Source organism: Malaclemys terrapin, chromosome 7 (assembly GCF_027887155.1).
Source record: "Malaclemys terrapin pileata isolate rMalTer1 chromosome 7, rMalTer1.hap1, whole genome shotgun sequence".
In the NCBI taxonomy this organism is placed as follows: Eukaryota; Metazoa; Chordata; order Testudines; family Emydidae; genus Malaclemys; species Malaclemys terrapin.
The window spans coordinates 119170369-119190302 of NC_071511.1; the positions used below are offsets into that span (position 1 = coordinate 119170369).

Sequence of the window (19934 nt, forward strand, 5' to 3'; positions counted from 1 at the left end):
AGCACCCCCACAAACCACCTAGAAATAAGCCACCGGGTTTCCTGTGGTTCAGTCTTCTTAAAATAAATCAATCCTTCTGGGCTATCTGCAGAACGCCCCAATTGCTTTTACTCTCTCCTCTTTCAATATACCTGCCTTGGACTGCTTTCACTTCTCGCCATGGCACAAGCTTTTCATGAGCCTAACGGACTGGTTGCAAACAAAGCAAGCAGAATTTTTCAACAGTTTTTCTTTTATTTTACACTCCATGAAAACATTTCAGTTTTTCTTTCACATTCACAAGATCTTCAGGGAATTATTGCTATTTCCCATATAAAAAAAAAAACCAACAATAAAAAAAAAAGTCAACGGACAAAGCAGCAGCACATACCGAACTCCCTGCAGACACAGAAACTCAACACAAAAGACAGTCAGTCCCCTCGTGAGAGACAATTTTACCAGAAGAAACATTAGGTGGGAGTGACCATACATATGACAGCAAGCCATGTAACACTGAACAAGACCACTTTTCTCCACATAGTACGAACCAGTAACACTTTGAAGGGGTCAGAGGACGGGGCTCAGACTTTTAGTCTAAATGCCACCAATTACAGTTTCAATGGATGGAAGAGTAACTTTGAGGAGGGTTAGATAGATGTTCAAGTATTACAGGGCAGTTCTTAAATAACATGAAATCTAATAGCTCAGCAGGATAGCCTGATCACTTCATTTAAAGTCCCTGGTTCTCTGCGTTAGGTAAAAGCACATACAGTACAAAGGCAAATGCAGAAACACAGGAAACGCCACACCTAAATAGATCAATGGTCCATGTAATCTAATATCTTGTCACAGAGAGTGGCCAATGCCTGATGCTTCTGAGAAAGGTGAAAACCCCCTCTAATGCCCCTGATTCTGCACTAATAAAACCACAAAAGGAAGCTTCTTCCTAACCCCAGCTTTAGATCAGCTTAATCCCTGACGCATGAAACAAACAGCAAGGAAACAGGCAAAACGAATATTAGAGTGCTTGCCCTCCCTGTCAGTTCAAGGATTGTGCTTTTCATTTGACTTGCTCTTTCCTGATACTGTTTATTGCTTACACTTTAAACAAGGCTGTTCCTATCTCTTTGAAAAAGTGTAATTGAGAGACAGTTGTATGGGTCTGACCCTTTTATGTGGAAGGGGTTCCATTGTTCCATAGGGATCTGGAAGTACAGTAGTGGTTGCACTGATTAAAAACTTAGAAAAGCAGTGTTGTTTTGTTTGTTTTTAAAGAGGACATTAAATCTCTAGAAAGCCAGCCCTGCGTACATCACATTTGTTTGTAGTCAGTGTCCATATGCACAAGTTATCACCAACTATGACTATTCTGTTTTGGAATAAATCAGTGAGGCCTTCTGTATTGCACGTTCATGAAATGTTCTTATTGGAATCACAGTTGGTAACAAAGGAACATATTTCTCATTTCCAATAGGGTTTAGCATGATGAAGATGCAGTAATAGGACTAAGTTTTAGCTGATGGACAGGAGAACGAATGGGCACAGAACTCAAGACTGAGGTAGGAAATGTGTAACATGAGCCTTCAAAGTTTTTGCTTAAAGTCAGTTCTTCTGCAAAAAAAGACACAGCCTCCCTTTTGCATGAGGCAACAGGGGGGCTAGGAGTGGAAGACAGGATCTCTGACTCATACTGTAGTAATTGGCCCATGAAACCAAAATTTGGTGAGATCAGACTCCTACGTTGTTTGATGTAATCAAATGCCTCCTCCAGGCGGAACTTTTTCGTTTTCATGAGATAAGCCATGCAGATAGTGGGGGAGCGTGAAATTCCGGCTTCACAGTGCACCAGGATTTTGCCTCCAGCTCGCCTCACGCAGTCTGGAAAGAAATAATTCATCACAGATATTAGTTCTCATTACGGACAGGAAGCAGGCTGCAGTAGACATTTCAAGTGACACTGAAAACAAAATGCATCATCTAGAAGAAGCCACATGTCCAGTCATCCAGGAGGAGGGCGAGTCCCCCTCTTCTTTGATACACAAACAATTCATAATCAAGCAGAGATGGGTCTGAGTCAACATACAGATTGGGGTCTGCTTAAGAGTTGTCCCTTTGGTGCCAACTCTAATTTTAAGAAGTTGTTTTCCCTTCTCTTCTGCAAAAAAATTAAAACAAATTCTCTTTTCCTACAAAGAAAAGGTGGGAAGTATCAGCAATTCCACAGTAAGCAGAATGTTGTATTTGTTCAGCTTTGTGGAACAGAGTTTGGTACCCAACAGGCATTTGTATGATGCTGCCCTTCCAGCTAGCGTAACATTTTCTTTGTTAGTGCTCAAAGTCATCACTGCATGGACCCAGTTCTGCTGTCCTAACCCGGACAAAGCTGCCATCATAGTCAGAAGGAGTTTCACTTGGGACAGGACTGCAGAATTGAGTTTGATTGGGTAAGGTCACTTGGGCAACTAGTGTTTTTGGAAATGATGAACCTGAACCTCACTTTGGTTTTGAGAGACAACATTACATCTATCTGCCCTCATTTGACAGTTGTGTTGCAGAAATACCCCCAAAACAACCTACAAACCCTCTTAAATGGTCCCAAACTGGAAGAGAGATAGTTATTGGGTTTTTCACTGGGCAAGTATCTCAACCCATCTTTGAAAGTCTCCCAGTGAGCTGTCGAGCACAGTGGGTGAAGATACATAATTGAGGGTTCATCTACATAGCAAAAAGGACCGTTATAACACAAAACTAGAGGAGAAATACAGCACCGTAACAGAGCTGTAACAGAGCATGCACCTGTTTGCTGGCAGGGCAGAACTGCTGTAGAACATGGCTGGGTCACTGCTATGTAATAGCAAAGTCTCTCACCACTGCTAAGATAGGCTCTTAGCTAGCATGAAATACCATCTCTGTGCCCTGCCCTGGATCTTTCTAGTATGCCCCCCCCACACACACACACACTTACAGTTGTGTGGGGATGCCAAGCTTGATTCCTGTGGCTTCCACCACAACGTGCACAATAAATAGTATAAAGTCTCTAATTATAGCCCAGTTAAAGGATACTTGGACTTAAGTCAGGATATAAATGGCTTGTGCAAACTACCATTTTCCACATCAGGAGGCACTGAGGTTACTCCCACAACACAATTATTGTTGTGAGATTAAAGAAAAATATTTAAAATAAGCTCCTTCCATAAAAATCGAGTTTGAAAATAGAAATTCTCTGGTCAGGCTGGCTTGAGAAATATGTTCCCGAGTTTACTGAGGAATGGAACACGAGTGTGTGCTCTATACGTGGCCCTGAAACAACACAGAAACCTGAACACGTTATCGTTTTCCTTTCCCCTTTTGTTGTCTGGCAAAGGCCCAAATCCACAGCAGTTGATTAAATTTAGTTGTGGTACAAAATAATCTATGTGCTTGAAGTGCCACAGGCATCTACAGCGCCCACCATGTTCGAAATAAAAGGGAAAACCAAAAGTTGAGCCATCCTCAAAGTGTTTGGAGAGTTCTAAATGACTCAACTTCTACCAGAAGAGGGGGGAAAAAATAATTAAAAACTCCCTACTGATTGTGGTGCACTGGAGTTTCCCCTTAAAACATGTAAAAAAAACCCCCATAACTCATCAGAACCAGAAAGCAATTAGAGGCTAGAAATTTATTTTACACCCTGCAATCTACCCCTGGCTTTCTAAGCGTCAGCTGAATCTGAATGACCGAACTAAACTACTAGCAACAGAGGCAGAAAGAAGAGACTTCATAATGAATGTCTGATTCCTCCCGGTTTTCCTTTCAAATGTTATTGATAGCCACCCTTTTATGATGATCAATAGCTCAAGTCTCCACCCAGGGTTACACCCATCTACTCTGGGTTTTACATTGTGCCTTCCTTTTGTAGTGCTCCACAGTTAATTGCCATGCCATTAACCCTATCTAGGTCTAGCCAGTATCCTGGTGCTGAGAGGGGAGGTCTGGATCTTTCAGAAGGCCTCCCAATTTTATGCAAGATAGAGTTACTCAAAAGCAAAAGTTAAGGGTGTGTCTACAGAGGGATATAAAACCCTTAGCTGGCCTTGGTCAGCTGACTTGGGCTCTCAGTCAATGCTGAAAAAATGCTGCGTAGATGCTCCTCCCTCCCAGAGCTCAGGTCCCAGCCCAAGCCCAGAAGTCAAAACAGTAATTTTTCCCCATGCAATGCATGCCCGGTGAGCCCAAGTCAGCTGACCCAGGCCAACCGCAGGTGGGACATGGGTCTTTTATCCCTGTGTAGACATACCCTAAGTTACTAAGCACTTGTCTACATGTAAAATGCTACAGTGGCGCAGGTGCACCAATGCAGCTGTAGCACGTCAGTGTAGACACTGCCTATGCCCTCCCATCAGCGTAGGTAATCCCACCTCCCTGAAAGGCAGTAGCTAGGTCAATGGAAGAATTCTTCTGTCGACCTAGCGTTATCTGCACCAGGACTTAGGTCGGCTTAATGCTGCCTCTCAGCATGTGGATTTCTCCCCCCCACTGAGATAGTTGATAGACCTAATTGTCTCATGTAGACTAGGCTTTAGTAATCAAAATGACTTAAAGGAGAAGCAAGGCCAAAATGGCTCTGCAATAATGGGGACATGCTGTGTTTGTACAGCGCCTGCCACAATGGGGTTCTGGTCCATGACTGTATTGCACTAGGGCCTAGGAGTCCCAAACAAATAAATAAATACTGAGCTAACCCTGTATTCACTAGGAATCATGGGCCTTCTCCATAGGCCAAGAAAGCCAGTGGGAGTCTTTCCATTAACTTCAGTAGGCTTTGGACAAGGCCTAGGGTGACCAGACAGCAAGTGTGAAAAATCGGGACAGGGAGTGGGGGGGGGGGGGTAAATAGGAGGCTATATAAGAAAGAGACCCAAAAATCGGGACTGTCCCTATAAAATCAGGACATCTGGTCACCCTAACAAGGCCTGATGTGCCGAGGACACCCCCATACGAAAGCTAGAAGGAAGACCGTCGTCTTTGGAAACATTCCTTTATTGTGCTGAAATTACATGCATGTTTGCTGCAGTCTTACAGACACCTAAAGAAACTTCATTAATTATCTCCAGCACCGTTCCATTGCCCCTGCCCTACGCATGCCTGTACTCTGTGCAACTTGATCCCACTGAGTTGCCTTGTTGGGTCTTCTCCCGACAAACCTGAATGCAAGTCATATTTGTCCTCAAATTCTGCTCTCTACACAAATCTAGAAAAGAGACCCGGGAAGAAACTATGCTCCCAGTCCACATTTTCCTTATTTGCCTGCTTTAAATTCCTCTGATGGTGAGGAAAAAAAAAAAAAAAACCATCTAATTTTATACATGATTACAGTAAGCTTGGCCAATTGCAATGACATCTGGGTATCTGTGAAAATAATTTGTGCTTTCCCTTTCCTGGGAATGTATGTAAATTAGTTGCCACATTTAGCTAGAAGAGATCTTTTTTAAATGAATCTCATTTATAAGAAAAAATGGTTAAATGCAGTTTTCCCTTTCAAAAGTTAATTTGTATGCCAATTCCATATGGATTTTGCACATAGATCTAGATTTAAGTATTTAAACAGCGATTTTCATATTCAGACAGATGTAGATCTAGTTTTTAGGTCTGTTGTCTAGTGGTTAGGACAAGAGAAGGTGATCAGATTGCTGGGTTTTATTCCTAACTTTACCATTGACTTATCAGGAAACCTTAAACAAAAGCCATAACTGCTCCATATGTCAATTTGCCCTTATGTGAAATCAGTATAACACTTGACCACATCATGGGCCTCTCATGATTTGAGAAGCGCTTTGAGTTCCTTGGCTGAAAGATGCTATAGAAGTACAGAGTATTCCAGATTTTTTAAAATTCAGTGACTCTTAAATATTTTTTAAAGTTACAGTAGAATAGCTATACCTACCAATGAAATCTATGGCTTCCTGGAAGTGAGAGCTGATGTCTGCCATGTGACTGTCCTCCACTGGGATCCATTTATAACAATACTGCTCTTTAAAGGACTCTGAACTTTTCCGGGAGACATTGAGCAAGGCTGTGATGTGCAGGTTGGCTAGGAACTCACACTTGGAAGCATGGTAGGCACTGCCAAGGTAAAGGAAAGGCAGGATTTCAACTGGACCACCCTGGAAGTTAAAGATAAAAATAAATGTTATTTTGATTTTTCCCTCCCCCCCTCAAAGTGAGCTTTGTCTTAAGTGATGGCAGAATCATTGAACAGAGAAATTCAGCAGAGCCTGTCTGGTGGTTTTAGGTCCTGGCCAGTGAATCATTGTTAACAGCAGAGCCCACACAGAAAAAGGCTTTCATTTTCTTCTCTCCACATCTGTAAGGTCCGAAACCAGTTCCAGCCCACTCGCGCGCATGATGTTTCCTGCTCTCTTTAAAGTGCTTCCCCTTAGAACCCACCCAAAGTGCTTTCACACATGAAGCTAATTTCCCTGGAGATTGTGCGGAGACAAAAAGGTGCCATTTCAAAGCAGTGCACAAAAGGTGTGCCCAGAAAGCCAGTTAGTGCTTTGAATGCAGGGCTTGGAACCCACGCACACAAAGTATGTTAACAAGAAACCTCACGGAACCTAATTTGTAACCAAGAAAAACACACACACATACACACACTAAACAAATCCCCCCCACGCAGACTTCCGAATGCCTAGATATGTGTGTGTGTTAATTGTATGGCTGCTTTGAAAGCAAATCTGAAAACATAAATGGATTGAAGAGTAAAGCACCTTTTTCACCCACACCTAAGAAAGACTTGCACAGTGACAGCTGGTGTCTGTTTGCAGAGCCTCCTCCGACCTTGGTGACAAAGCTTAGCTTAGCTGCCTCCATTTCCTGCCCGCCTAACAGCAGTAACATGGAGGCACAGAACTCTGCCACGTCATATGCACCAAACACTCACTCCTGCTGCTCTGGGCCACCCACAGCTCTCTGCCACCAGAGATGTAATCTCTGTTCCTTCTTCCACGAAAGGAAGTAAAGACTAGATGTGGGGGAGGAGGGGGAGAAGGGGAACAAAACCCAAAACACAGCCTGACAGAGAAGCATTTCCAAGTGACTGAATTTGGCAGGTAACTTTCCCATGGTGCGCTCACTGCACAGCAACCAGGCTGAACGGCACAGCCTTCATTTGCACTATGCTGAATACCTGCCTTAGTCTGGCTACTAATGTGGTTATTCAGCACATGCTGGGAAAGCGGCTGGAATCCGAGTGCTTTCCCCTTTACAAGTCACCTAGAGACCCCCTCCAAAAGAGTACCCTTTTAGTAAATGTTTTGTTCAGCAGGAAAAAGGAATCAACATTCTCAGCCTGCTCCGGACAAAACCGGCCTCCAGGTTCCAGAAACAGAACCCTACTGAACAAAATCATCTTGACCCCAGACTGAGAGCTGTAAACAGGAGTGTTCCCCTGGGTGTGTTTGTGGTTATGAGGATTTCCCCAGTGGAAATCCCACAAAGAGGAAGTACCTATCCTGCGTGTCCTCATCACAGAGAAATTGATCTTCTAAACAATATACTATTCACAGAACCTAGTCATCCCACTCTCACTCATAGGAGCATAAGAACGGCCATACTGGGTCAGACCAAAAGGTCCATCTAGCCCAGTATCCTGTCTTCCGACAGTGGCCAATGCCAGGTGCTTCAGAACAGGTAATCATCAAGTGATCCATCCCCTGTCGCCCATTCCCAGCTTCTAGCACAGGGGTAAGCAACCTATGGCACGCATGCCAAAGGCAGCATGCGAGCTGATTTTCAGTGGCACTCACACTGCCAGGTCCTGGCCAGCGTTCCGGGGGGCGGAGAGGCTCTGCATTTTAATTATAGATTTATAGAGAGACCTTCGAAAAATGTTAAAATGTATGACTGGCACATGAAACCTTAAATTAGAGTGAATAATGAAGACTCGGCACACCACTTCTGAAAGGTTGCCGACCCCTGTTCTAGCATATGAATAGCCCCAGTAATTTCAACTGGGCTACTCGGGGGCCCGATCCAACAAGATGCACAGCACCCACAGGACTCTTTGGTGGCTTGTTCCCTGTTAAAATGAGTATGCATCTGTTGTAGATTGCAGGAGTGGTTCCTTGCATGTCATACAGGGCAGGAGCTCTCAACCTTTCCAGGCTACTGTACCCCTTTCAGGAGTCTGATTTGTCTTGCATACCCCCAAATTTCACCTCACTTAAAAACTGCTTGCTTACAAAAATCAGACATAAAAATACAAAGAAGTGTCACAGTACACTATTACTGAAACATTGCTTACTTTCTCATTTTTACCACAGAATTACAAAATAAATCAACTGGAACATAAATGTTGTACTTATATTTCAGTTTATAGTATATAGGTCATAAACAAGTCATTGTCTGTATGAAATTTTAGTTTGTACTGACTTCACTAGTGCTTTTTATGTAGCCTGTTGTAAAACTAGGCAAATATCTAGAGGAATTGAGGTACCCCCTGAAAGCCCTCTGTGTACCCGCAGGGGTACATGTACCCCTGGTCGAGAACCACTGATACAGGCAGGGCCAGCTCCAGGGTTTTTGCCGCCCCAAGCAGCCACCCCTCCCCCCCCCCCAAAACAAACAAACAAACAAGCCGCGATCGCGATCTGGGGCACTTCGGCAGGAAGTCCTTCGCTCCGAGCTGGAGTGAGGGACCCACTGCCGAATTGCCGCCGAAGAGCCGGATGTGCCACCCCTCTCTGGTGTGGCCGCCCCAAGCACCTGCTTGGTAAGCTGGTGCCTAGAGCCAGCCCTGGATACAGAGGAGTGAAAGGTGTTGGAGATCAAAGAAAGGTAGATAGATGCACAAGTCCTTAATGGCTGATAATACATGTGGCAGTTCTTTTCCTGCCCCTGCTTTAAGATTTAAGTCCCCTAAAGTGACATTTGCTGCTTAAGGATTTTGAAAAGGAAAGTGTCCTTTTGCAGACTGTGATGTACCTGCCAGTGTAATGAGAAAGTCAACAAAATAGAATATTTGTGCTAGTTATGTTGGTTTGTGGTTTTCCTTGTTTTGAAAACACTAGTACAAGGTACTACTGAGCAGTATTTGGAAGGGCTCTTTATTTGACGTGTGGATTGCGATTCACACTACAATGGCTTTTTTACTAGTACCCAGGTCTGTTTGCATAGTAGTGGTATGCAGATAAGTCAGATCAATAGCAGATGCAGCTATTATTTGTGATCTACTTAGGGGCTTTAATTCAAGAGGCATCATGATTTCTTTGGCTGGCAGTACCTCCAGAAGAGCGGCCGCAGTTTCTCAGATCAAGATTTGGTTATTTCTCAATAGGGGAGGGGGGGAGGGGAGGGAAATCAGATTCGTACAAATATTATTGTCCCAAGATACCACAAAGACTATCTTCTACATCTATAATTATGGATTTTTAAAAAATAAGACAGATGGTATTTTGATTTATTTTTCGTATTGCTTGGGATAAGTGAAAGCTCTTTCTGTGGGCTCAGTCTGTACCATGGAAGTTAATGGGAGCAAAAGCAGGCTGCTGTGAAAATATTATGTAACACACACTTATATATATATATATTATGTCATAAGTAGTTAGATTCTAAGGTAAGTAGATTCTAAATTTTTGGACTTTTTTTTTTTGCATGAGATGAAGGCAACACGTTGCAAAGAAGACAGAGGATTCCCCTAGTGCCTTTCCCTTTAAGCCCCTAACAAATAACCTACAACTGATCTGAACCTCAGAAGTGCAGCAAATGCTATGTTCTCCTTACCCCCAGTTTCCCTTCCCCTACAGCATTTGTCAGATCATTTTGAATGTGTTTGCTCTGTTAAGTGGTATTTGTTGGCTCCAATCCTAGTCTCAAGCCTTCAGCACTTAAGACCCCAGGAAAACAGGAAAAACCACAGACCCATTCTTTGACAGCTTAATTGAAGCACCAGATGAAAATAACAGAGTGAATTGTCAATTATAACAGGAAGCCCTGGAAAATGTCTATGTGGGGGAGGGGACAGGGAGAATTATTCACAACTTCCCCTAAACACACCTGATCATAAGCCGGTTTGTGGTTGGTGCTCTGCTTCTCACAGTGGCTGTTGAGGTTTCTCTCCATTTCATTTCTCTCTGGGGAAATGGGTTTTACATCGACACAGCACTCAGGATATTGAGAGTAAAAGGTTTCATATCCCCCTAGGAAAAAACAGAGAGAGAAATATGAATTTTCAAGTTTCTGAAAATTTAGTTAATTAAGCTGGCTCAGAAGTTAAGCTTCCAATAAATCAGAATACTGCGGAATAAATGAGCAGTCCCATGCGGTGTTCAGTAACAAAGAAAGTTCCATTCAGTCAAAGTGTTTGTTTAAAAAGGCTTTGTGCTTTCAAAGAAAAACTGCGCTATAGCGAACAATTATTAACTTGCTAATAAGCTGATGGCTGCAGATTAAAACCATGTGTGACTGTAAATCTGTTGGATCTGGCAAATATTAACTTCACGAGGACTCAACAGTTAATGGGTTTTATAAATGATCAGAATTTCTAGCACTTGAGACAGAAAAGGAGATTGTATATACAGTTTTCATCCTCTTTATGAGAATTATTACCTATGCATTGGAACAACACAAAGGAATTCCATATATTTGCATTGTTATAAGCGTATAAGCATATAGGATGTATTTGCACTGTGATGATTAATTACACAATCACCAGGGATTGCAACTTAATGAAGATGTTTTGAATGAAATCGATCCATTAAATAACAGCCATAAAACTTAATGAAATCCTGTGATAGCCTTTGACAACTGGCTAGCCCCACATGAGCTTTTCTGCACCATTTAGGTACAGTGTTATAGTCACTGCATTGCTAATGAAAAGGAATGAATCCTATTATTACATTGTAACTCAAAGTTTGTCATTAGCTAAACTGACATCTATTTCACCACCATGAATATTCTGCACATCACTTTCAAGTGTGAATGTGAACAGTTGGAACAGAAACCATTTAAAAGCCATTTTTGTACTTTATTAATTGCACCTTTTAATGAGTTTCTAGTAAAAGAAAAAAGGAAGAATAAGTCTTAACAGTAAATTTAATAATCCTTAGGAGTGTGGCCCTTGAGTAAATAAGGCCTTAGACCAAATACACTGCTACCCCGCGACCGTTATATCGGGGTAGAGGTGTAAATGCAAGATATGCTTAGCTGAGTTGTAACTGTTTAATACTATGTGTGTAGGATATCCTATGTCAGTGCAGGGTACCATATTAATGGAATTCCTCAAGAACAACAGAAGTGCTAAAGTTTTGAATGACTGCATAAGAAAGCTGGATGTATTCGCTACCCAAATAAAGATTTTAACCTGTGTCTCTAAGGTGCCACAAGTACTCCTGTTCTTTTTGCGGATACAGATTAACACGGCTGCTACTCTGAAATGTGTCTCAGACGTTTATACTATGCAGTGTTTGAGAGGACATATGCTGAAATTCATGCTGCTCTTAACACGGGTGCTGGAGTTGCAATATTTTTTCTATTTTCTTCAATGGGCTTTAGATCAGGCCCTAGGAAGGATAGTAATTCCATCCATTCATAATTCAGAAGTATACCTTTCCACCTACTGCAAGACAGTGCAGCCCTTTGCCAGTGAGTATGCAGTGAAAGTCACTAGGTCAGGAGGCAAATAAATAAATAAAATACAGGGCTTTCAAGGGACTAATAAAACAATATCCAGGGCAAATAGTGTTGGCTCTTTAGGTAAGTATTAAAAGCCCTCAAACTCACCCACAACCATGCTTTGAAATTGCCTCTCAAACCCCCTGCCTCTCAAAAACACCAAAAACTCTGTCAAGGTTTTGATCAGTTTTCCTTGTCTTCCTGCTGGCCTTGCATAGGAAGAATCTATGTTATTTATATATTTTAACCATTATATCTATTTATGACCCATATTGTTGTTTTCACTCTTGAGTAAGCATAGAAATCCGCCCAAGAGAAATCTAGATCTGTTTTCAACAGAGACACAGATTTCTCTTGGGCAGACTGTGTGTGCAGCAGGCAAATGGTTAATTGCAAGCCTTGGGGATCAAGATATTTGCAGACCATTCTTAAAATGAGTCATCTTCTCATCTGGTCCTCCAGCTCTATCTCTCTCTCCCCCCTCCTCCTTCCCCTCCCCACCCAACCTAACTTCCTTGAGGTCATTTCTGCAAATACTAGATTGCTCATCACATTGAAGTACAGTACAGATCTCTATTTTCATCAATAATTAGCGTAATTCTTGTTATATGAAGCTAGTACCACTACCCAGCAGTAAGTGGTTTATTGAAAACTTGAGTCCACCACACAGGAACGTAAAAACGTTGTACCCTTCAATGACTCCCCCCCCCCACACACACACACACACAAACTGCACCTCCACACATGGAAGATCTGACACATTGAACACCTAGAGCTAACAAGTTAAGGGAAGCTTACAAAAAAAACACCCAAACAGGCAAGATGTACTCAGTACTAAAAGCAATTCTTTATAGAATTGTACAGGGCACTGATTAGCTGACAAGAGTTCTGACTCATCCCTCTATCTCACCATAACTCCCTGGGTCAGGTCCCAATTAGCCACACTTTCCCCCTGTAGCCAGTGTCCCCTCTCTTCACACCACCCCCTTAAATGGTAAACCAGGATGACAGGGAGAAATGGTCTCTCCTATTGCTCTTTGTGTTTATGTCCTCACTCCACAGTCAGATGATTTTTTAACACAATTCGACCAAAGCCAGCAACAGCTTCCAGGAAAAAAAACCCTTCAACAAACAACCGGATGATCCATTTCCCGTACCTGGGATTAGGCAGCAATGTTAATGTTACAGAAAACAAAATCAAACTGTTTTCTGATGAATGATCTGAGAGTTTCAAAAGTGATTCTTATTTCCCTCTGGCATTTCAGAAGAGGGCATCTCCCGGAAACACAGTGACTTCTAGGGGTCTGTCTCCTTTCTGAGTCAGCCTAGCTGCCCACTGAGTCAGCCTGGCTTGTTTCAAACCACACCATTTCCTAAATGCTGCTCCATGTTTTACGTTCCTGTGTGGTGGATTCAAGCTTCCAGTGTGTTTACTGTAAATGAAACGGGGTTGGGGGGGGGGGAGGAAGGGAAGAGAGTCTGTAGTTTTACTAATTAAGGGGAAAGTACTGCTACACCGAGTGGATATAAAACATTTTGCAATAAAACCCCTGCATTTCACTCTTCCTCAGATATATTACATATCCCACAAACAACTTCGAGGTGAGGGGCAGTGCATTACAAGGGAAAAGATAGTCTCATGGTTAAAACACAGGACTGAGAATCAGCAGATCTTGCTCTTTTTCCCAGCTTTCCCTGAGTGACCTTGGACAAGTCACTTAACACCCCACCCCTGTGAGGTAGAGGTTGAAAAGCTTAACTCGGCATTTGGAAAATGCTTTGAGCTCATCCAAAGGAAGAGGATATAATAGTGCTACGTATTCCCATCTCGGGTGATGGGGGGCCTTCCTTCAGCCTTGTACCATGGAATATATGCCTGCATCTCACGCAACTACACTCCCCTCTGTTGTGTTGTTCCTTATATGAGGCACAAATTGCAATGAGACTATGTGAACAGAAGAACTTATCAAATTACCCTGTGGTCACTAAAAGATTACGCTTCATGCTTATCAATGGACATATTCTCAAATTTGTAATTCACACCAATCACCTATGATTTACAACTTCTCTCCTCACTTACAAATGCTCTAGTTTCCCAGCATTGCTGCAGTCATTTGTTTGTTTATTGGGAGGGATGGAAGCCTTTTTCTTTGTTTTAAATTTCCACTTTATATTTTAAAATCCTTTCAGGAATAAAACCTTCTGTTATTTTCTGGAATAGAAAATTGCAGCTTGAGAGCTGCAAGACCACACGATAAAGTGTTACTGAAAAAGTATGGGACAGGGCTTCTGTTTCTTTACATGGATTTCCCTCCTACATACTCCCCTTTACTAACAGCAATTGAGAAGAGCACAGGCAGACAGGATTTTAAAAAAAGGGAATAAAAAAGCAAGGCTAGAAGGACAAAAGAGTTACAAGGAGAAACGAAGGAGAAAGGTGAGCAGGGCAGACAGAAGAAAGGGCTGATTGCTCATTTTTATCGTTTTATGACCCATGCATTACACAAAAGAAAAACAAAAGCCAGCAATGAAAATGCTATAAATAGTCATTGGGAGTACTGTATTGGTGACATCAGCCATTGGATTCTCACGCTGGTGAATTACTGCGGCCCCAGAGAACCCAGAGATGTCTTTATAGCACTGTTTTTCACAGATTACTTAGGTGTTCTCTGCTCCGCTGAACACGGGAACAGATTACTTGGATTTTCAATTATACGCAGGAGTTATGACAGGTCTGATTGAGAATTTCCACCATTTTAGAGAATTTCAGACACTCAGCAACACTGCCAAGCGAAATAATCCATTATTCCCTTATAGGTAATTTAAATCGTGCACACACTGCCCAGGTAACAGCAATGTTCAGGTTAGCAACAGCCCAGCATACCTGTGTGACTCATTAACCCTGCAGATGGCTCTAATTCACATCCATGTTGAAGCCACCTGGTTCCATGGTCATGAACCACACACACACAGGCGCGCACTTTAGCTCTCATTCCTTAAAGGTGGGCTCAGCCACCCTAACATCCGCCCCTTAACTCACGTCTAGTGGCCAAGGGACAGACAGGCCCGGGTCTACCAGGGGGTGATTTGCAGGGTGGGGAAAACAAAGGAAATGAAACTTCGGCGTGTGTAAAATATGGCTCATGTCCCCAGCCCAGGGGCGTATGTTGCTCTGCGGGGACCGACGCTGTTACTTGGCTCCACTGGCTGGAGGGTTTTATCTGATTTTGTCGATAGAGAAATAACTGAGCTGGGCTCCCGCTCCACTGCGCTCTCCTCCCTCCCCTCCACTCCCTTGTTTTCTAGTCTACCCACCTCTCACTACCTTTCTAAGCCCCGATTTCTGTCCCCCCCCCAAGTTTCCCGGCGCCCCTTCCCATCGCCCCCCTGACCTTTCAGGAAGCAGACCCTGGCTCCGGTCTCGGGCAGGCTGGACAGCAGCGCGTTGAGGACGATCTGTGCCGTGCTCTCCTTCTTCAGCTTCTGCCAGTGCCCGGTGCCTTGATCCAGGACGATCACCGCCGCCAGGCGCGCCGCGGCCGCCCCTTCCCCCGGCAGCAGCAGCCGGGTCCGGGCCGCCTCGTCCGGCACCACGAAGTTGAGGGGCACGGGGCCGCCGCGGGCCCGGCGCATCACGACCGAATTGAGGTTGACATTGAGCGCGCCCCGGAGGCGGGAGGCCGAGTAGGACAGGTAGGGTCTGCAGTCCAGCACCAGGCTGCGGGAAGGCTCCTTCCGCAGGAGCTTCCGGAGCTGGCGGCAGTCGAGGGCCGTCACCTTCTTCATCGCAGTCTCCGGCCGCAGCCCCTCTCCTCGGCGGATCAGGCTGCACTGAACCGGGGTCTCGCTTTTGCGTGGCTTAAATCGAGGATGGGAAGGAAGCGGGGGGGGTCCCCTCTGCTGTAGGGGCCGGGGGCTTAAACGGGCGGGCTTGAGCGGTTACAGCGGGTCCCCTAATCCCCCCGCCTGCCGTTGCGGCGCGCCCCGCTCCGCCGTTGCATTTCCACCGAAGCAGCAGGGGATTCCGTTCGCCGGGGAGGAAATTTATCTGAATGGAACGCCGGCTCCTGACGGCACTGCCCATATAAGGAGCGTGACGTCACCAAACGTTCTAAATATGGGCAACCCCCGCCCCCTCCGCGCTGGGGCCGCGGCCACTAAGGTGGGGTGAGGGAGGGAGGGAGGGAAGCGAGCCCCTCCCCCCCCCCCACACCCGCGTGAGCAGCGCCTGGGGGGAGGAAGAGGGGAAGGCAGAGGCGCTGCTTGGTAAAGAGTTAGTCAGACCCGAGCAGAGGAAGTTGAAGAACGCCTCAAAAATTCTCCAGTCATCAGCCTTCTTCAGCTCACTCACTCATCACCGCGGGCCCCGTTGCCTTAGTAATGAAAGCAAGGAAGCGTGATGGGGGAGGAGGAAGAGGAAGGGCAGAGGTTGCTCACCTTTCTTAGAATCTGGCCCACAGGGAAGGCGGAGGCTTCAAAGGGCTGCAGCTACCTCATGGGGTTGGTTTTCAAACCTTAGCTCGTCTTCTGATTCAAGAGGCAAACAGGGATGTCAGTCGACAGGAAACACAGGCAAGGCCATGTCCACAGTGGGGACGGGCCCTGGTTACAGCCATCAGTGCAGAGCCCTAAAGCAGAGACAAAACTGCTAGAATTTGCACTTGCACTTTACCCCAAGTTCTAGTACATTACCCCAGTGAGAAGAGCAGATTTGTCTGCCTGCCTTGCTTTTAGCCGGATCCCCAGTGTAGACAAGGCCTAAAATACAGCACAGTCTGGCAAAACACAGGGTAACAGTCAAGGAGAATTAGGATAGGTTTGCAATGGTAATAGGTTTTAAAGTGGGAGGAGATGGTGTGGAGGTGGGTACAACATGTGGGAATATGTCCTGAAATACATTAACCTCACCCCTCTTTTGCTTGTTACTCTTACTTATAGCTTATATCGCATCTAAATTCTAGATTATAAACTTCAAGGCAGGGGACCTATTTTACGCTCTGCAAATTACTTAGTACGCTTGTGGACGCTGTAAGAATCATTATGTACTTAGATCATACCCTCTGAGAGAGTATGGGTGTGGGGAGTATCTAGCACGGTGGTTCTCAACCTATTTAGGCCCACAATGTGTTATGTGGGCCGCATTCAATGCTACTTGTACGGCCCCGAGGATGTTGCATCGGCCGCAGCTGGGGGCTGATTGGGCCGCAGGTTGAGAACCACTGACTAGCACCTAATTGGGACCTCTAGACACTACCCCAATACAAATAATAAATACCACTTAGGGCATCTGGTGTGACATTTTTTTCATTGTACATATGTTTTGTAAGATGACCAAATGGACACTGGCAATACCTGAAAGGTAGGCACAACCGATACACGAAAACATCAGCTCAGAGCCAAACTACAGCAGCCACTAAAGATCATACTGACACTAATTCAAAACATTATGTATATATGTCATTATTTAGCTGATGCCTCAAAAGTGTTCCAGGCAGCTCCCAGAACATGCTGAAGATGCTGTCCCTAACCCAAATTGCTTACAATTTAAATAGATAATAAATGATAATTACCTTAATTTTTTCAAATACTACAAATATACCAAAGTACATGATTCATCCTAACACACCAAATAAGTAAAGAGGATTACGATAAAGGGACAGGAGGGGAAGCGATATATCTATCTCCAGGGGGTCTGTATTAGTCATATACCTCTGAAAAGTCAACCCAAATTGATTTGAATTTTTCAGGCATCCCCCTTCTGTGGAATGCCAGTTGTTTGTTAGCTGTGAGGTCAGCCACATCACCAAGCCGCATATCAATCGTTGGTGGGGATCAACTTTTCCATTGGATAGGATTAATTTTTTAGTGACAAAAGCTGCACATTGAAACAACACTGTCTTGTTACCAGGTAGCCTCCAGGTATCGGGAATATATTCAGAATGAACCTTAAGGGGGAAGGCTCCATTAGAGCTTCCAATATCAAGTTGGTCCTTTGACCTACCTCAGACCAGAAGTTCTTGATACGTAGAGAAGATAGATTTACGAAGCAGACAGACAACGTGCGAAGAAAATGTTTGAGGTGGCGTTAGGTACATGCTATTATTATTTTTTATAGTACCCCTTTCCCCTGCCTCTTGTAATCTCTCCACATGCCCCAGATTTCTCCATCCACCCCACCATCCCCCCAAACAGCCAATCTCATAATGAGACAAAACAGCCAATCAGATGGTACCAATGATGATGAAAGTCTCTGGTGGGTGGGTAGAGCCTATATGCCCCTGCTACCTCTAGCAGCTTGAATGTAGGCATGCTTTGTATTCCCATAGCACCTTCTGCCCTGCAGTCTCAAAGAACAGCCTCACCCCCAACCCTGAGGGGTAGGTAACTATTATCACCATTTTGCAAGTGGGGAATCTAACAGAGAGGTGAAGTCTCAGGCACAGGAAGTCTAAGGCTCAGCGTGATCAGAACCCACATTTCCTGCCTCCCAGGCCTGGGCTTTAGCCATGGACCACTCTTCCTCCCCCTCAGGGAATCTCAGCTGTAGAGAGTGGACCTTGGAAAGACTTCCCCTTTAACATTTACTCCCCCTCATTGAACCAGTCAGTGGGTGTGAAGCTGGGAAATTCGGAGACCAGGCAAGAGAACTCATCCTCTCCAACTAATCCTTCCTTATTCACATCCACAGAACACAATGGAAGAGGAAAAGAAGGACTTCCCCTGCCCAAGAAGGGGGGAAACCAGTCACAAGACATCTTCTCTACCTTCAGGATGGAACCACAAGAGAAAAGTGAGGGGGACAGGAGGGAGCCTGACTGCCCCATTCCCTAGCCCATCCCAGCCCAGCCATCTGACAAAGCCCATGGTTACAGTGTTAAATGACTGAGACTCTTTCCTATAACACCCCTCTCACATTTAGGAATATGTCAGCAATACAGGACCTGATCCTGTAACTTATTGCGTGCATGGGGTTAGTCACGTAAGGGCTGCAGGACTGGACCCCGGCTGTTTTCAGTTTGGTTTGAGGCATTGGCGTGGTTCCTTTATTTTGCGACTAGCAGGTGCTCAAAGTGAGAAGAGAGAAGCGGGTTGGATTCTTGTAAAGGGAAGTGGTTGAGCAAGCCCAAAACCACCCTGGTTTAGGTAGGAAACTCCCCTCCCCCATTCTGCCTCCCTCTTGTACCTTCCATCATTACCTCCTGCTGCTGTATTGTCTCTCCCCTCCTCCCCCTTGTTAATCTCTCTGGCTATTTCTTCCATTGTTCTGGGCTTTTTTATCAGCCCTCTCAGAGCAACTGGTCTCTTTCCTTTTATTTTGGACTATTTCCTTTAAATTATTTTATTCTTTCCCCCACAATCCAAGACTCTTTGTTTCTGCTTGTTCTTGGGAAACAATGAGAAACTTTTCCTTTGTATGTCAGACGCGCTGGCACTTGGCTCCTGCTAGAGAAAAGGGTCAGAACAAAGCTTAACTGTAAATACAGGTAAAAGCTCCCACATGTGCAGTATCCAGGGTACACTATTCAAGAATAAAATGCTGCCTCTTAAAAGACCCAGCGTGCCTTTATTAAGAATATAATTAAAAAACCGCTTTAAAAAGGCTTAGTCAAATAAATAAACATTGCTCCTTTGAGCGCTACCTATTTTAAATGGAAGAGATACGTGATCAGCCAGGTTTCCATGACCACCTGTTGTGTTTATTAGTATAATCATAGCGCATAAAGGCCCTATTGTGTTAGGTGCTGTACGTGCCCCTTGAAAGAGAATCTTTGCCTCAAAGAGCTTACAGTCTACATAGATGATACTGACAAAGGATGAGAGAAAGGAAGTGCTGTTAGCTGCATTTGAGAGATGGGGAACTGAAGCACAGAGAGTTTAAGTGACTTGTCTGTGGTTACACATGGAAATCTATGAGAGCTGGCTGCTGGACCAGTGCATTAACCGCAAAATAATCCTTCCCAAAGCAAAGTCCTTAAGCTGGCCCCAGTTCGTGAAGCTAAATTTCAAATGTGAGAGAGACTCAAAATGAGGGACAAAACCACCGAGCAGATAGCTTGACATTTCTTTAAAGGCATATGAAGTTTTCCATAATCTTCCTTTCTAAATTCAAAATTGCTGATGTCAAACACAGAGCAGCAAGCAGTGAGATAGCAGGTTTGTGTCAGTGATGCTGGTAAACTGAAGTCTAGAAATGAAGGTAAATACATACCTGGGATTGAGGGATGGTTGGAAGACAACAAAAACAAGATTGGAGAGTTAAGGACCCAGAGATTTGACAACTCTAATTCTCAGTGTTCATAATC

General features: G+C 44.4%; 1 protein-coding gene across 1 annotated transcript in view; it reads right to left on the bottom strand.

Moving 5' to 3' along the window:
* Positions 1 to 304: 304 nt before the first annotated feature.
* Positions 305 to 19934, bottom strand: part of DUSP5 (dual specificity phosphatase 5) — a 32222-nt gene continuing 12592 nt past the window's right edge. Inside the window, exons 2-7 of the mRNA XM_054035035.1 lie at positions 19841 to 19934; positions 16069 to 16259; positions 15024 to 15707; positions 10015 to 10157; positions 5903 to 6122; positions 305 to 1857 (exon numbers count right to left, since the gene is read on the bottom strand). Coding sequence (XP_053891010.1) covers positions 1457 to 1857; positions 5903 to 6122; positions 10015 to 10157; positions 15024 to 15417 — 1158 coding nt within the window. The 5' untranslated portion in view covers positions 15418 to 15707; positions 16069 to 16259; positions 19841 to 19934 and the 3' untranslated portion in view covers positions 305 to 1456. The remainder of the gene's footprint in view (positions 1858 to 5902; positions 6123 to 10014; positions 10158 to 15023; positions 15708 to 16068; positions 16260 to 19840) is intronic.